General features: G+C 44.5%; 1 protein-coding gene across 1 annotated transcript; it reads left to right on the top strand.

The window, feature by feature from the left end:
• Window positions 1-3,199: 3,199 nt before the first annotated feature.
• Window positions 3,200-9,163, top strand: LOC102956510 (HLA class II histocompatibility antigen, DM beta chain). The gene is made up of 6 exons (XM_007093246.2): window positions 3,200-3,487; window positions 4,165-4,446; window positions 5,710-5,994; window positions 7,454-7,570; window positions 7,730-7,765; window positions 8,136-9,163. Exons 1-6 carry the CDS (start codon window positions 3,433-3,435, stop codon window positions 8,150-8,152), a joined length of 792 nt encoding a protein of 263 aa, XP_007093308.1. The 5' UTR covers window positions 3,200-3,432; the 3' UTR covers window positions 8,153-9,163.
• Window positions 9,164-15,245: the final 6,082 nt, after the last annotated feature.

Below are 15,245 nucleotides of genomic sequence, written 5' to 3'. Positions count from 1 at the left end.
TTTGGTTTTCTATTGCAAATGATTGGTGGGTTGCGCAATTTTTGAGTTTATAAAATTGAGGCTTGAGTTAAAACATCTGTCCAGAAGAGGAACCTGAGAGCTTACAGGGAGCAACATAAGGAAGTACCAAGATGTGATTTATTATTATGGTCATACTCTCAGGAACAGCGTGAGACCACATTTGTGACTTCCTTCAGTGTGTGATGACAGCGATGTTATTGTGGTCTGTTTTTGTTTTAGCCAGGTCGGGCTCCTGATAGACCCCCAACAGCACCTCATAACATTACCAAACTTGTGGAGTTATATGCCAGGACTGTGGTGCCAACTGCCTTGCTCTTCTGAACATGACTCCAGACCAGTATTCAGTGCTCACCTCCAGGCGTCCTCAGATGGGGAGGACTCCTTGTCCACCATGCCCTCAATGATTTCTCTTTTCTCTTTGAAGTACAATGGCCTTATTGCTTACTTGATTTAACATAAATTCTTCTCTTTACAGATGTTTGTTCTCACTCCCCAACTGACCTAAAATCAAATGACATGGGGGCTGAATCCTTATCTTCTAGCTGGGCATTGCCTGTAATAGTCTGCACGGAAATGCTGTGGTCAGTCTACTTGTGGTGCATGGTGGCCAGCCTAGAGGGAGAGGCAGTGTGGAAGGAGAGGACTTGTGCTCTGGGCTTGGGTAGTGGCAGTAAAAAAAGGGACAGCATGTGGGTATGTGGCTGTGACTCCCTCACTCCTTCAGTCCTGGTGCTACAGAAATAGTTATACAATCACAATGGACAGTGCACTTAAAATGTTCTTTTGGGTTGATGGGAGGTGGGGGACACAGCTCTATGTAAAATTAGGAGGGGAGGGGAAGGAAGAAGCCTCTTCGCTGAGCACAGGTTTCTGGGTTTTCTGTCCTGCTTTAGTCTAAAAAGCACCTTCAGTCTTCTCATTAATAGAGAAGTGAAATTTTCTGCATTTCCTGCTGCTGCCTCACGGGGGGTTTCACGTCTCCTTTGGCTGCCAGAGTACAGGCCCAGACACGAGAGGGAACTCCGTGGGGCGGGGGGCTCAGCACGCTGGCGGCCACCACCCCTGCACAGGCACGTGACCACACCGCCACCGTTCCTGTGCCCAGGCAGGCTTTGTAGACATTGAAGAGGATCCCAAGCCCTGGTGCCTACAAGGTTAGGCTCACTACCTACGTAGGGGAAAGGGGAAGGATGTAAAGGGGAAGTGTGTGTGTGTGTGTGTGTGTGTGTGTGTGTGTGGCAGAGAGTTTACAGTTTTGAAACTGTCAAAAGAGAAAGCAAGGAGGGGCACCTGTGTGGCTTAGTCCTTTAAGTGTCCGACTTTGGCTCAGGTCCTGATTTCATGGTCCGTGAGTTCAAGCCCCGCGTTGGGCTCTGTGCTGACAGCTCAGAGCCTGGAGGCTCATTCAGATTCTGTCCCTCCTTCGCTCTCTGCCCCTCCCCCACTCATGCTCTGTCTCTGTCTCAAAAATAAATAAACATTAAAAAAATTTAAAAAAAAGAAAGCAAGGAGACACAGGTTCTAAGAACAGAAGGAGTTCTGAGAACAGGGAAGCTAAGACTTGGATGGATGGATTGGTTCTTCCCTTTATCTTTTTTTCAACAGAGGCCGCCACTAGCTACCTTTCTGTGGGTCATCTCAGCCCCAGGATGTAGTGAGGGTGCGGACAGGCTCGTGTGTGCACGTGTGCACCTGTGTCTATGTTTGTGTATATGATGTGTGTGTGCGTGCGCGCGCGCGCGTGCGTGTGTGTGTGTATGTGTGTGTGTACCTCTAGATCTTGGGTGTGAATATTTGGATCTGTTTTCAAAACTGTAAAATGAGGACACTTAACAGGTCTTTTAAGATTATATGAGATACCATGGAAAGGGCCTACCTAGTATAGTATCTCTTTCAAAGCAGAAGATCAACAAATTTTGGACTTACTGCCCGATTTTCTGCCCATTCCAGCTCACCTGATGGCCCATTAGAGGAGGTAGAGTATAGAAGCATCTTATAATCAGGGTGGGGTTGAGAGTAAGGGTGGCTGGGAAACATGGGCAGAACTTCAATTAATCTCAACTCATTACATGAAACAAGTCTTTTGTTTCTAATATTCATCTTTGTCTTCACTTTTGGCACATGCTTCTTTTTTCTTCACAAATATTGATAGATAAGTGTGGTGTCAAGGGGCTGTCTCTTAATCCTCTCTCATTTAGCTCATTACTAAATCAAGTCCAAGAGCTTGCAGAAACTCAGAGGTGGAGAGACACAGCCCTGAAGCCTGATGGGGAGCAGAGAGAAGCTAATTTAGGGTTTTAAATTGTGATGGAAAAAGCCACCAATTGCATAGTTCACAGTGGGATAGGAGCACGAATTGAAATTTAAAATCCGTCTTTTCCTGGGGAAGAAGAGGAGAGAAGCTTTATTATATTTTTCTAGTGGCTTCATAATGCAGGGACCTGCTTGGGGACAGGTAGGACCAGAGGGAGAAAAATACATGAGAAGTGGCATTTGGGGGAGGCAGGTGAGCTTTGGGAACTGGTCCACCATGAGCTGTTTATCAAGGGTTAAGGGGAGTTGTCCTGCAGTCTGCCCAGAGATGGCTCAGAGTGGTGGAGGAGAGGATTTCCTGGCTCCAAAAAGCAGAAAAGATGAGAGGAAGCTTTGCTGGCTAGAACAAAAGAAGCAATGGAATCCCAGGGAGGGATTTTCCAGGCTCTGTCTCTGACCTCTAAGGTGGAACTGTCTTGGTTTGATGCCAGATAACGCTGCATTCTTCCTGTGCCTCCTTCATCACAGCAGCCACTTGCTCTAGAAGGGCCTTCCATCATCCCATCTCCATCTCCAAATGACGGGACAGACTGAGGGTTTGTAACATCTTTCTAAGTAACCTCCCTCTAAGGGACATGAGAAGTTATCTAGTGCCAGTCTTTTGGAAGGATTTTGAAAGGAAACTGTTAAACCAATGGGCACTCCAGGCTACATATGTTTTGGGAATATTGGGATTATTCTCTCCACTGATCTAGGGAAATCTACCTACAGACTGGTCTTTCCCACCGGCAAAGAGTTAAAAGATGGAGTGGTTTAAAGCCTAGGGCAGGATAAGATTTACCTGGTAACTGATGATGCTAGGCTGAAGCACTGAGCCATTTGTCTCTACGTTTGTCCCCGCCTACTTCACCGATCTGACAACTCTTAGTTTGAAACTCTGACTTAGAAGAGCTGGTAGGAACAGGTTTAGTATCTAGGGGCTGGGTGACTCCAAATCACTAATTTAGTGGGGATCAAGGAACTGGGGCAATACTGTATTCCACGCAGGATCTGGAGATCATCTATCCAGGCTGGGGCTTCTGGAGCAGGTGAGGACCCAGGGCCCCTGGAAGAACTGGTCCAGGGGACTGAATTCCCAGTGTGTTCCTAGAGCAGAGCATGAACACACTCCTGCCATTGCTGCTAGGCCTCAGCCTGGGCTCCACCAGAGCAGGTAAGGACATTCTTTCTTGGGACCTTCCTTTCCTCTGCTCCTTTCCTCTCCTCCTTTCCTCTGCAAGGGGGTTCATTTGGATTTGGACACCCCAGGCTACAGTTTGTCTCCCTGGTATATACTCTGATAGCACTTTGTCCTTTTGTATCTTTATGACAATTTTAAAATAATTTAGCTGTATAATTATTTGTGTAACATAGATCTCTTACTGGAATGTAGGCAAGGGCAACATCTGTCTTGTTTCCTGCTGCATTCTCAGCTGCTAGCACAGTGGCACATAATATGTGTGTATGCTTCATAAATATATATGGAGTTAATATTTAATAAAATATCCAGCATACAACAAAGCTGACTCTTTCCCTTGACCCCTTTTCTCACTCAATAATTTGCCTCACTGAAAGTCTTGTCCTGGGTAAATTGTTGCATTTAAACTTGCAAATAATTTTGGGCAATTCCTGTTTCCGTACTTAGTCTCATGTAAAGAGGAAATGGCATCTAAAATCTTCTCTGCTACTACCCTCTATTCCCTTACTCAGTGCTCTCAGACACTCCAGTCAGGAGCTTGGTCTGTAGCTGCTTCCTGAGGTGGGAAAGCTACGCCCCACTCACAGGATGAAACTGGAGTTGGGGCTCCCTGAAGACGTCTCTGAGCTGCTCCCCTTCTCTGGCTTCTGTAGGTGGCTTTTTAGCCCATGTGGAAAGCACCTGTCTGTTGGATGATGATGGGACTCCAAAGGATTTCACATATTGTGTCTCCTTCAACAAGGATTTGCTGACCTGCTGGGATCCCCAAACATCCAAAATGGTCCCTTGTGAATTTGGGGTACTGAGTGTCTTGGCAAATTACTTCTCAGATTACCTCAATCAACAGGAAAGCCTACTCCAGCGCTTGTCTAATGGGCTCCAGGACTGTGCCACACATACCCAGTCCTTCTGGGGATCACTGACCCACAGGACACGTAAGAAGAGAGGGGTGTAAAGGGGCTATTTTAAGAAGCACAATTAGGAGGGGGGAGTCCAGGGAGTATCCCTCTGTAGGCAAGGGGTTTGAGATTTGGGCAGGAAAGAAGCAGAAAATGTGTGGACCTGAAATGTAGAAAGAGTGAGTGTTGACCTTCAAAGGGTTGTTGATGGGAGTGGAGCAGAGATAAAGAAGGGGAGGTGATGTTTGAGCCAATGGGGAGCTATTGAGGAGAAAGTAAACATGCTTTCCTCCAATGCAGGGCATCTCAAAGATGCAGAGCCAAGTTCAGCCAGGAGCGTGTCAGAACAACCAGAATGCCTTTTCCCAAAATGCGCATGCCTCTTTATGCTAGGTTCTGATGTTCTAGGTCTGGGATGGGCCTGGTCATGGGGATATTTAGAAAGCCTCCCAGAGGATTTCAATATGCTTTCTTGCCCCAAAGCCCTTGCCCTGAGAATGACTTGAGATTGGTAAAAGAAAATATGAAGATCTTCATAGGAGAGAGTAATATGTCTTAACATGTGATCTCTGGACCACTTTTCTCAGAATTGCCTGGGGAAGGTGCTTGTTAAAAATACAAACCCTTGAGGGCCACTACACATCCTCTCAGTGAAAATATCTGAGGATGCAACCTAGGGAATCTGAGTTTTAACAGTTTCTTGGGTATTTATTTAAGATTTTGTTTGAAAAGCACCAAGGTAGAGGCAAGCAGGGGAGTTGCCTAGGACAACAAACTAGTAGAGAATGGAAATATTAGTAATCTCATTAATTTGTACTAGACTAATCCAAATTTAAGAGAATTAGATGCGAGTTAGGCTTGTTTCCTTAAACTCTCCAAGGAAATATGTTGCTTGATTTAGCCACTTAATTTGTTAAATGAGATTTGAGGGCAGACATCTTTTCCTACCTTTACAAACCCCAACTTACAACTCTCGACAACAGTTAGCTTATATGCTTGAAATAAATACGACAACTTCTGAGACAGCTTGCAGTCCAGATCTGGCTTCTACTCAATGTGATCAAATGTAATTTTGGAGGAGGAAGGAAAGGAAGGGGCAGTGAAGGAATGGGAGAAGAGAAAGAGCAAAGCAGGAGGAAATTCTAACTCCTCATTTTCAAAGGGATATGTGGTGACATGGAGTGGGGGCGGGGAGGGCAGGTTGGCAAAACCACGAAAAATTGAAGTAGGAAAGAAACCAGGTTGGAGAAGAAGCCAGTCTGTGGCCCTCTTTCACGACCACATTTTCCTCCTATGCAGGGCCACCAACTGTGCAGGTAGCCAAAACCACTCCTTTTAACACGAAGGAGCGTGTGATGCTGGCCTGCTACGTGTGGGGCTTCTATCCAGCTGATGTGAATATCTCATGGAGGAAGAATGGGCAGCCTGTCCTCCCTCACAGAAGTGCCCCTAAGATGGCTCAGCCCAATGGAGACTGGACGTATCAGACCGTCTCTCATTTAGCCACAACTCCCTCTTTCGGGGACACCTACACCTGCGTGGTGGATCACATCGGGGCTCTTGAGCCCATCTGCGAGGACTGGAGTAAGTGCATGGCGGGTGAGAGGAATTAGGGTTGAAGCAGAGAGCTATTGTGAGTGGATGGTTGAAAAAGGAACAGCAACATTTTGGCACAGGGAGTGACATGTGGACGGGTCCATGGTATATGGCAGGGAAGGGAGATGCTATGAATGAGGAGCGAGTCTGGAGGAACTGGTGGAGGACTGATGGCCAGAGATGGAGCAATGGGAGACAGGAATGGAAAGAGTGACTGTAGTTGTTGCCATGGTGGTATGGTTGATGTTGTGGTGCATATGTCTGAGGGTGGGAGGGAACAGCGTGACTGTCCTGAAAAAGAGGATGTGGATTTGGTAACCATGTTTTCAGGACCCCAAATCGTGATGCAATATTTTAGGATCCTCAAATTTCAACTATTCTGTTGTCGGGTCAGGAATGGGAATTGAGGAAATCAAAAAGGTTTCAGGAGAAAGAGAAATTTCTGTTGGTGTGGGGGGAGTACTGAATTTGGGCTGCTCTGACAGGGAAGAAAAAGCCATGGCTGGCAGGCACTTTGGTTTACATGCTTGGGGCCTAATGAACAGGAACCAATCGCCACTGGATTGCAAGCCCAGGATTGGAAGTAGTTAAAGGTACCAAGAGATTTGGTATACAGATTTGGGGAAGGAGAAGAGGAAGAAATGAGGAAAAGGAAGAGGAAGGGTATCTACAAAGGGCCAGGGAACAGAGTCCCAGACTGGCTGCTGAGACTGGGTTCCCCCTTTGGGGAGTGCTGTCTTGCTGGGCAGCTGAGAAGGGCATGAGGAGCAGAGAGAAGAACCCACAGGCACACCTCAGCTCTCCTGGGAAAGTCTCCTTCCTAACATGCACCTGAGTTTCCTTTGGCGATGGAATGTTCATTCTAGCATGGGGAAGGAAACTGGGTGTGATGAGATTCAGAGTATGATGGGTTCCAGGAGGCAGGAGCTACGGAGTGGGATGGAGACATGTTCTGGAAATCTGGATGTGGACAGGAGGAGACACATCGGTATCAGATAACTCATGGAATGGGATCATTGAGAGTTAACAAAGGTGGAAAGACATTTTAATAGACAAATACTCAGGTAGAACACATAAGGGAGTAAACGTTGTCACCATGGGGTAAATGGAGAAGGGACTGAGGAATCCTTTATTCTTTGGTGAGAGGGCCTGTGGGGGTGAAGGAAGGAAAAAAGATGCCTTGAGAGGTCCCACTGTATTAGAGAGGACCGAGTAGCTAGAGTGATAACTCTGGCGACAGGGGTCCCCCAGGGCTACTCTAGGAGTGGAGAGCTACAGGATGGGGGTTTTGAGGAAGGTCTGTTTCCTTGGGAGTAGGTTGGTGTGAGCTAGATCCTTGGCATTGGGATAAAGCACCTTTGAACCTACTAGGTATAGGTCGCACTAAATTAAGTTTGCTCTGGGAATGAGCGACAGATTGGTTCTAGTAAGTTTCTATTTTTTGCAGCACCTGGGCTGTCCCCGATGCAGACACTGAAGGTTTCGGTGGCTGCAGTGACTCTGGGCCTGGGCCTCATCATTTTGTCTCTTGGTTTGCTCAGCTGGCGGAAAGCTAGCTCCTCTGGTGAGTGCTGCACCTAATCTCCTGTTGCCAGTCTTGCTCCCAATTTCTGCTCACTCTCCGTTTGTGACTGGTCCTCCCATTGCTACCCCATTTGCTGTGAGTATTGCCAGAGACTTTTATCCACAGACTGACCTCTAATCAGATATTTTCTTCTCCTAGGCTACATTTTCCTCCCTGGGTCCATTTATCCAGAAGGTAACATCTCTATTGGTCTGTTTGCCTACTGGTCCTTTGGAGGGGTGAGAGTTCACTGGGCTCAGCTTTTGGGCTCAGCTAATGGTGCTTATCATAGGGTTGAAATTCCACCAGCATGTTGCCAAGAGCATAATTTAAACTGCCATTGTTAGGATTGGGAACAGGAAAGAGGAATGCCTACACCCCTGTCTTCTATCCAGTGGAGCATCTATGGGGACATGACTGAAAGTGGCTTTGTGGTATTAGTCCTTGGTGATCTAGAATTTTCAGTATCACTGTATTATGGGCTCTGGCATGGATGGTTATAGAGACCGATGATGGGGTCAAGTTGGTTTAAAGTCTTATTATGTCCTTTTTATTTCTTCTGCAGGTCAACACATCTCCTAGGGGCAGGGTCCTACAACTTCCACTCCAAGGGAGGAGGGGATTCAAACTCTTAGTGATGCTGCTGTGTCCCCTCAACATCCTCAGACCCTCCAAATTTTCTTGGATCCTGTGGTTTCTCCACCCAGATCTTTGAACTTCCCAGCCCACCCCATGTAAACCTTAGTGAGTTGGGGGAACTCGTTCCTGGGAATATTCTGTAACCAAGTTAACATCCAAGGCTATGTTTCTGGGGCAAATGTAGTCTGGGGAGGAAGGTTAAAGGCCCTTGTGGGGCCCACACTGTGCCATGGGGGCCAGTGAGTCTCTGGTGATCATGTCTGAGGAATAAACTCTGGTGGAAGTAAGGTTTTTCTATGCTTTTTCCTGAGGCCCTGGAGAGGCACCACAAGCAGAGTTATGGATTGGGTGAATTCTTTCCTATTTGAGTGGAGGAGTCAGTGCCTCCTTCTAATTATTCCCTTTAGACATAACAGAATGGGGGCAGTTTTCTAATACATAATTCATAAGAAGAAATTAAACCGTGGTTGGATGGAGTCACAGAATAAGGGAGAGGCAGGGAATTGACAGTTGACTGACCTCATAAGGGATCTTAGGAGGATTGAATGACTTCATACTTGCAGACGGCTAAGAACATTGCTGGCACATGCTGAGCCCATAGTAGTGATGTTAGTTATTACCTGTTACTCACCTTTCTGGCCCAAGCATTGTATCAAGTGCTTTACATGCATTATTTAATTTTGTCCTCATCACAACCCCGATGCAGATCCTCAGATAGGACTTGGGGCAGAGTTCAACTCCAGATGGGAGTTCTGGGCAGTTATTTCTTCCATACCCTAAGCAGGGAAGGGCCCATAGCTCAAGTACTTATTTAGGTTCTGGGCTAAGTGCTTTGTGTTTTTATCTCATTAATTTCTCACAATAACCCTAGAAGGAAAAGATGGTCTCCTTCTGTGTCACAGATGAAGAAAGCAAGATTCAGGGGTTAAATAGGGTGTCTAAGATCAAAAAGCAAATTCTCTATAAGATGTTTGTCTACCTTAGCTGGAAGTAAGTAGATTGCTTTATTCTGAGGATCTTCATGCTGGTGAGCACACCACTCTTCAGAGCCACGCTTTCATTTCCTTCTACCCCAAACCCGAGGGACATCCACTACTGAGGTACAAATTTCACACCTGTGGAAGAGAGGTGCCATTTGTTTCCAGTGAAGGGTGACACCTGCTGGACACAGAAAGCTGGGCAGTGGAATTGTTTTTGGAATTGGAGTTGGATACTGTGGGCAAGGAAACAAAACCAGAAATGAAGATGAGTACTGAAGCAGCTTAGCCTAACCGAATATTGGGGCAGGAGAACAAGGGGTTATGGATGCATATTTGCATGTGGGTATCTATGTAGGAATATATAAGATCAGAATCTGATGAGCTGGGGGAAGAGGCAGAAGACAGACTGCGTTACTCTGTGTGCTGCTATCCATGAATGTGGGTGTGTGTGTGTGTGAGGGGTGGTCATGGGGGCTAGAACCCTTCATCTTTGGACTGTTTCTACGCTGATGGGAGCCTGCAGAAGAATGGGGGAAGCACTGTTCTTACAGAATTGATGGCCAAAGTAGGTGCCTCAGAACCAATGAATGGATCCCCTCCACATCCACGCTTTCCCCAGAAGGATCCTTGCGATCAGGGCATTTGTCCTGGAAGGAGTTTACTGAAGAAGTCAATGGGAGGGGAAAGTGCTCATGAATTCAAAATGGTTATTCTCAGAGCAAGGCCATCTATATAAGGTCAGAACAGGGAAAGTGCTGTGCGCTGTGCTAATTGGTAAATGTAGGTTCAGAAATTAATCTCTAGAAATTTTATCAGTTTTATATTTCTTTTTTTTGCATTTATATATCACATTTAATGAATCAGCTTATATATCATGTAAATAATCTTTCACCTCTACTGGACTTTATTTTTTAAAATTTAAAAATTTTTTATGTTTATTTATTTATTTATTTCTTTATTTAAAAAATTTTTAATGTTTATTTATTTTTGACACAGAGAATGAACAGGGGAGGGGCAGAGAGAGAGGGAGACACAGAATCTGAAACGGGCTCCAGGCTCTGAGCTGTCAGCACAGAGCCCGACGCGGGGCTCGAACTCACGGACCGTGAGATCATGACCTGAGCCGAAGACGGATGCTTAACCGACTGAGCCACCCAGGCGCCCCTGTTTATTTTTAAGAGAGAGAAAGAGCATGAGTGAGGGAGGGCCAGAGAGAGGGAGACACAGAATAGGAAGCAGGTTCCAGGCTCTGAGCTGTCAGCGCAGAGTCCGATGTGGGGCTCGAACTCACAAACCCTGAGATCATGGCCTGAGGTAAAGTTGGAGGCTTAACTGACTGAGCCACCCAGGTGCCCCCAACTTGACTTTCTCTAAAAACTTACTGTTTTAAGTCTTGTATTGCTTCATTTTCATTTTTCCTTTCAGTGTTTTTATTTTTGTTTGTTTGACAAAGCAATTTCCTTTTGAAATGCTAGTCTGGTCTGGGGGTAGGGCTCTGGGTCATGTCAATGACAGGCTGATTTGGAAGAAGCTGCACATCCAAAGGATCTGGGTCTGGTCACAGCAGTGGAGGTCAAAGTGACAGGGCCCCCAGGGGAAGGAAGGAGGGAATTAGCTAATTGAAAGCTTCTAGTACCCTTCTGGAGATTCCTGGCAGGCTTGTATCGGACCCAACTTTGTGGGGTTTTGTTTTATGGGGAGGGCTGTCCCCTTTCCGATGAGGAGTAGGAAAAAGTGCCCTCTAGGTATCCTTGGATCCAGGAAGCTAGATTAAGGAGAAAAGGGAGGAGCTACCTGTCCTTGCATAGGGGAATGAGTGGTGTCTGGATGGAAAGTAAAACTAGACTAATGGTGGGCCAGCTCCCAGACTGCGTAAGGAGAGTAGAATGTTAAACATAATCAAACACAAAAAGGTGTGTGTGTGTGTGTGTGTGTGTGTGTGTGTGTGTGTGTGTGTGTCTGTGTGTCTGTGTGAGTGAGAGAGAGAGGAAGAGGAGAGAGGGAGTTGCACTGTTGGGTTGTATCTAATCCAAGTGGTACGATACAGGGTTCTCTCCCTTCAATGTCTTGTTCATTTTAAAAGCTGAACTGGGAGCTGGAATTGACTTTAAAGGTCATCTAGTCCAACGCCCTACTCATAATGGAGCTGGATCTATGTTCATGAGGGCATGCTCCATGCAAGGAGTTTCTTCAACCCTTGGGGCAGATATCAATACTTTAGAGAACCGTGTTGACCTCAAGTGTGAGGTTCTTCTTTTGATATGATTTCAATCATAATATGGAATCTAAAAAAAACCCAACAAATGAAAAAACAAAAAGCGGAATCAGGCCTGTAAACACAAGAGAACAAACTGGGTCTGCCTGGGTGACTCGGTTAAGTATCTGACTCTCGATTTCAGGTCAGGTCATAATCTCACGGTTCATGAGTTCGAGCCCTGTGTCAGGCTCTGAGCTGACAGCATGAAGCCTGCTTGGAACTCTCTCTTTCCTTCTCTTTGTGCCTCTCCCCTGATCATGCTCTCTATCTCCCTCTTAAAATAAATAAATAAACATTAAAAACCCCCAACACAGCAAACTGATGATGGCCAGAGGGGAGAGGACAGGGAGATGGGCAAAATGGGTGAAGGGGAGTGGGAGACACAGGCTTCCTGTTATGGAATGAATGAATCACAAGAATGAAAGGCACAGCTAAGGAATATAGTCAATGGTATTGTAATAACCGTAATAGCCGTTGTGTGGTGATGGATGGTAGCTACACTTGTGAGTACAATATAACTCATAGAGAAGTTGAATCACTATGTTACATACCTGAAACAAATGTAACATTGTGTGTCAACTATACTCAGATTAAAAAATAATAATAAACAATGGGAATAAAACCCAAACACACAATGGGAAGGTGTATCCTCAGTGCTTTTTTCCTGAATGACAGCATGCTCCTGTCCTCCAGGTTGTCTTTATTTCCTTACTCATGTACATATTCATGTGAAAAGAACAGAAGAAGATTGGTGTTTAATCTCAGTGTTTATTTAGGAAAATTATTTTTTTCCAGGCCAATCCCCAAGGGCTGCAGAGAGTGGAAAGGCTCCAAAACCAAAAAGATTGTCCCAGACAGGGGATTCACGTACTCTCCTGACCCTTCTCCCAATTTTCCATTGCAAATGAGGTTTCCAAAAGCCCTTGGCCAGACTGGTCAGAGGCAAGGAATGAAGAAATGACTTTCATTGTCCTAGGGCCTCAAGAGAAAACAGATGGCATGTTCAAAATAAGACAGTTCAAGGAGAATCTACGTACAAGGAAGTATTTACAAAGAGGTGGGTGGGGGCTAGTACAGTGTCATCTGAAGGTAGCAGCAGCTGGGCTGTCACTACCACAAGGTCCAAAGAGGCAAGGGACTGGAGGAGTCATCAGAGTTCAGAAGTAGAGCTAGTCCTACAGTGTCACTACCTTGCTGGCAACAGTGCCTTTCAGTCATGGGGCATAGACAGTCCAAGGTGACTTCAGAAGGAAGCCAATGGAGTAAAAACTCTAACCTCACTGCCTTCCCCTGCTTTCAGGGCAAGGCTCAAAACAAGAGGAAGCTGTGGAACTTGGGAGCCTGCACAGCATTCGGCACAAACACTGGGCAGGAGAAATGTGGATCCCAGGAGAAATATAGGACAGTTGGCACATTTACAATATGAAGGAAAGAAGAAAAGTTGTGGCAGTGTGGTGGTGGTGGGGGTGGGAAGATGCAAAACTTGGGCTTCCTTTGGTCTTGGGCAGGGACCACTGCTTAGTCATAAGAGAAGACAGTCATTTCCCACTCAGGGACCTCAGAGAATACTCATTTCTATCCTTTACCCATTTCTGTCCCTTACCCTAGTGCAAGGCTTATGTAACTCTTTGCATATCTTTATTTTTTGAGACATATTTTACTGTAAGGATTTTTTGTTTGTTTGTTTGTTTTGATTTGGAAACAGAGTGAGAACAGAGGAGAGGGGCAGAGGGAGAGAGAGAGACAGAGGGAGGGAGGGAGAGAGAGAGAGAGAGAGAGTCTTAAACAGATTCTACGCCCAGTGCAGAGCTCGACATGGGGCTCAATACCATGACCCTTAGATCATGACCTGAGCTGAAATTAAGAGTAAGATGCTCAACCGACTGAGTCACCCAGACACCTGTATTATGCTTTTTAAAATTCACTTTTTCATAGTGGTCCCGTGTATGCTCAGTTAATTCTGAGACATTTTATGGACTTTGTTGTAATTATGATTTGTTATCTTATTGTAATTTTATTTTCAAATCCATTATTTCTGGTGTAGAGAAGTGTAACCAACATTTTAAAAAGTGCAGTAAAAAATAACATAAAGTTTACCATCTTAACCATTTTGAAGTGTATATTTCAGTAGTGTGAAGTGAATTCTCATTGCTGTGCAACAAATCTCCAAAACTTTCTCATTATGCAAAACCGAACTTCTGTTCCCATTGAACAGCAGGTTCCCGTTTCCCTCTCTCTTCAGCCCCCGTAACCACCATGCTACTTTCTGTTTCTATGAATTTGACTACTTTAGATACTTCATCGAAGGTGCAATCATACAGTAGTTGTCTTTTTGTGACTGGCTTATTTAAGGACTTAGCATAATGTCCTTAAAGTTCATCCATGTTGTAGCATATGATGGGATTTCCTTCCTTTTTTAAAGCCGAATAATATTCCATTATATGGATATCCCACATCTTGTTTATACATTCACCCATCAGTTCACACTTGGGTTTTTTCCATCCCTTGGCTATTGTGAATAATGCTGCTATGAACACTGGTGTACAAATACCTGTTCAGGTGCCTGCTTTTTTTTTTTTTTTTGATAGCAGCCATCCTAATGGGTGTAAGGTGATATTTCATTGGGTTTTGATTTGCATTTCTTTAATGATTAGTGATGTTGAACACCTTTCTATATGCTTGTCAGCCATTTGAATATCATTGTTAGAGAAATACCTATTCACATTTTTTGGCCATTTTTAAATTGTTTTTGTGTGTGGCTTTATTTGTTGTTGCTGTTGAGTTGTAGGAATTCTTTATATATTCTGGATATTAACACCTTATAATATATGTAATTTACAAATAGTAGAAGTTAACCACTTTTTGTAGGTTGATCATATATGGGACAAACTTGCTGAATTCTTTTGCTGGTTTCAGTGGTTTGTTTGTTGTTGATATTCTCTTTCCTTTTTCCAGGTAGATAATAATATCCTTAGCAAACTCTGAGAGTATCTTGTCAAATCCTTGAAATTCTTAGTTTTCCTTTTCATAGGATTGACTAGGACCTCTAGGGCCATGTTAAATAGTAGCAGCGACAAAGAACATTATTGTTAAAAGAAATGCAACTAAGTATTCTCCATTAACTACAATGTTTGCTGCAGGTTTTTTAAAAAAATTAAATGTGTCATTTGAGATAATTGTAGATTCACATATAGTTGTAAAAAAAATAGTACAAACAGATCCCATGTACCCTTTACCCAGTTTTCCCTGATGGTAAAATATTACAACCAGGATATGCCAATACTTAGCTGCACCCACTTCCCTATTGCCTCACATTCCCCTTAACCTCTGGCAGTTGCTAATCTGTCTTCCATTTCTGTATATTGTCATTTCAAAAATGTTTTATAAATGGAAGCATACAGTATATAACTTTTGGAGATCGGTTTTTTTTCTATTGGCATATTTCTCTGTAGATTACACAAGGTTGTTCCTTATATAGTTTCTTATTGCTGGGTTGCTATGGTATAGATATGGCACAGTTGGTTGAAGGATATCTGGGTTGTTCCCAGTATTTAGATAATATGAATAAGTCTTCTTTAAACATTTATGTACATGTTTCTGTGTGGACATAAGTCTTCATTTCTCCAAGATAAATGCCCAATAGTGTAATTGCTGAGTTGTGCAGTGGTTGCATGCTTAGTATGTGTGTATGTATGTATTTAAAGTTTAATTATTTATTTTGGGGGGGGGCATGAGTGGAGGAGGGGCAGAGAGGGAGAGAGAATCCAAAGCAGGCTCTGCACCATCACACAGAGTCCAA

This window comes from Panthera tigris, chromosome B2 (genome assembly GCF_018350195.1).
Source record: "Panthera tigris isolate Pti1 chromosome B2, P.tigris_Pti1_mat1.1, whole genome shotgun sequence".
NCBI classification, from domain to species: Eukaryota; Metazoa; Chordata; class Mammalia; order Carnivora; family Felidae; genus Panthera; species Panthera tigris.
The sequence above is the reverse complement of the archived record's forward strand: the minus strand, read 5'-3'. Positions and strand labels throughout refer to the sequence as shown.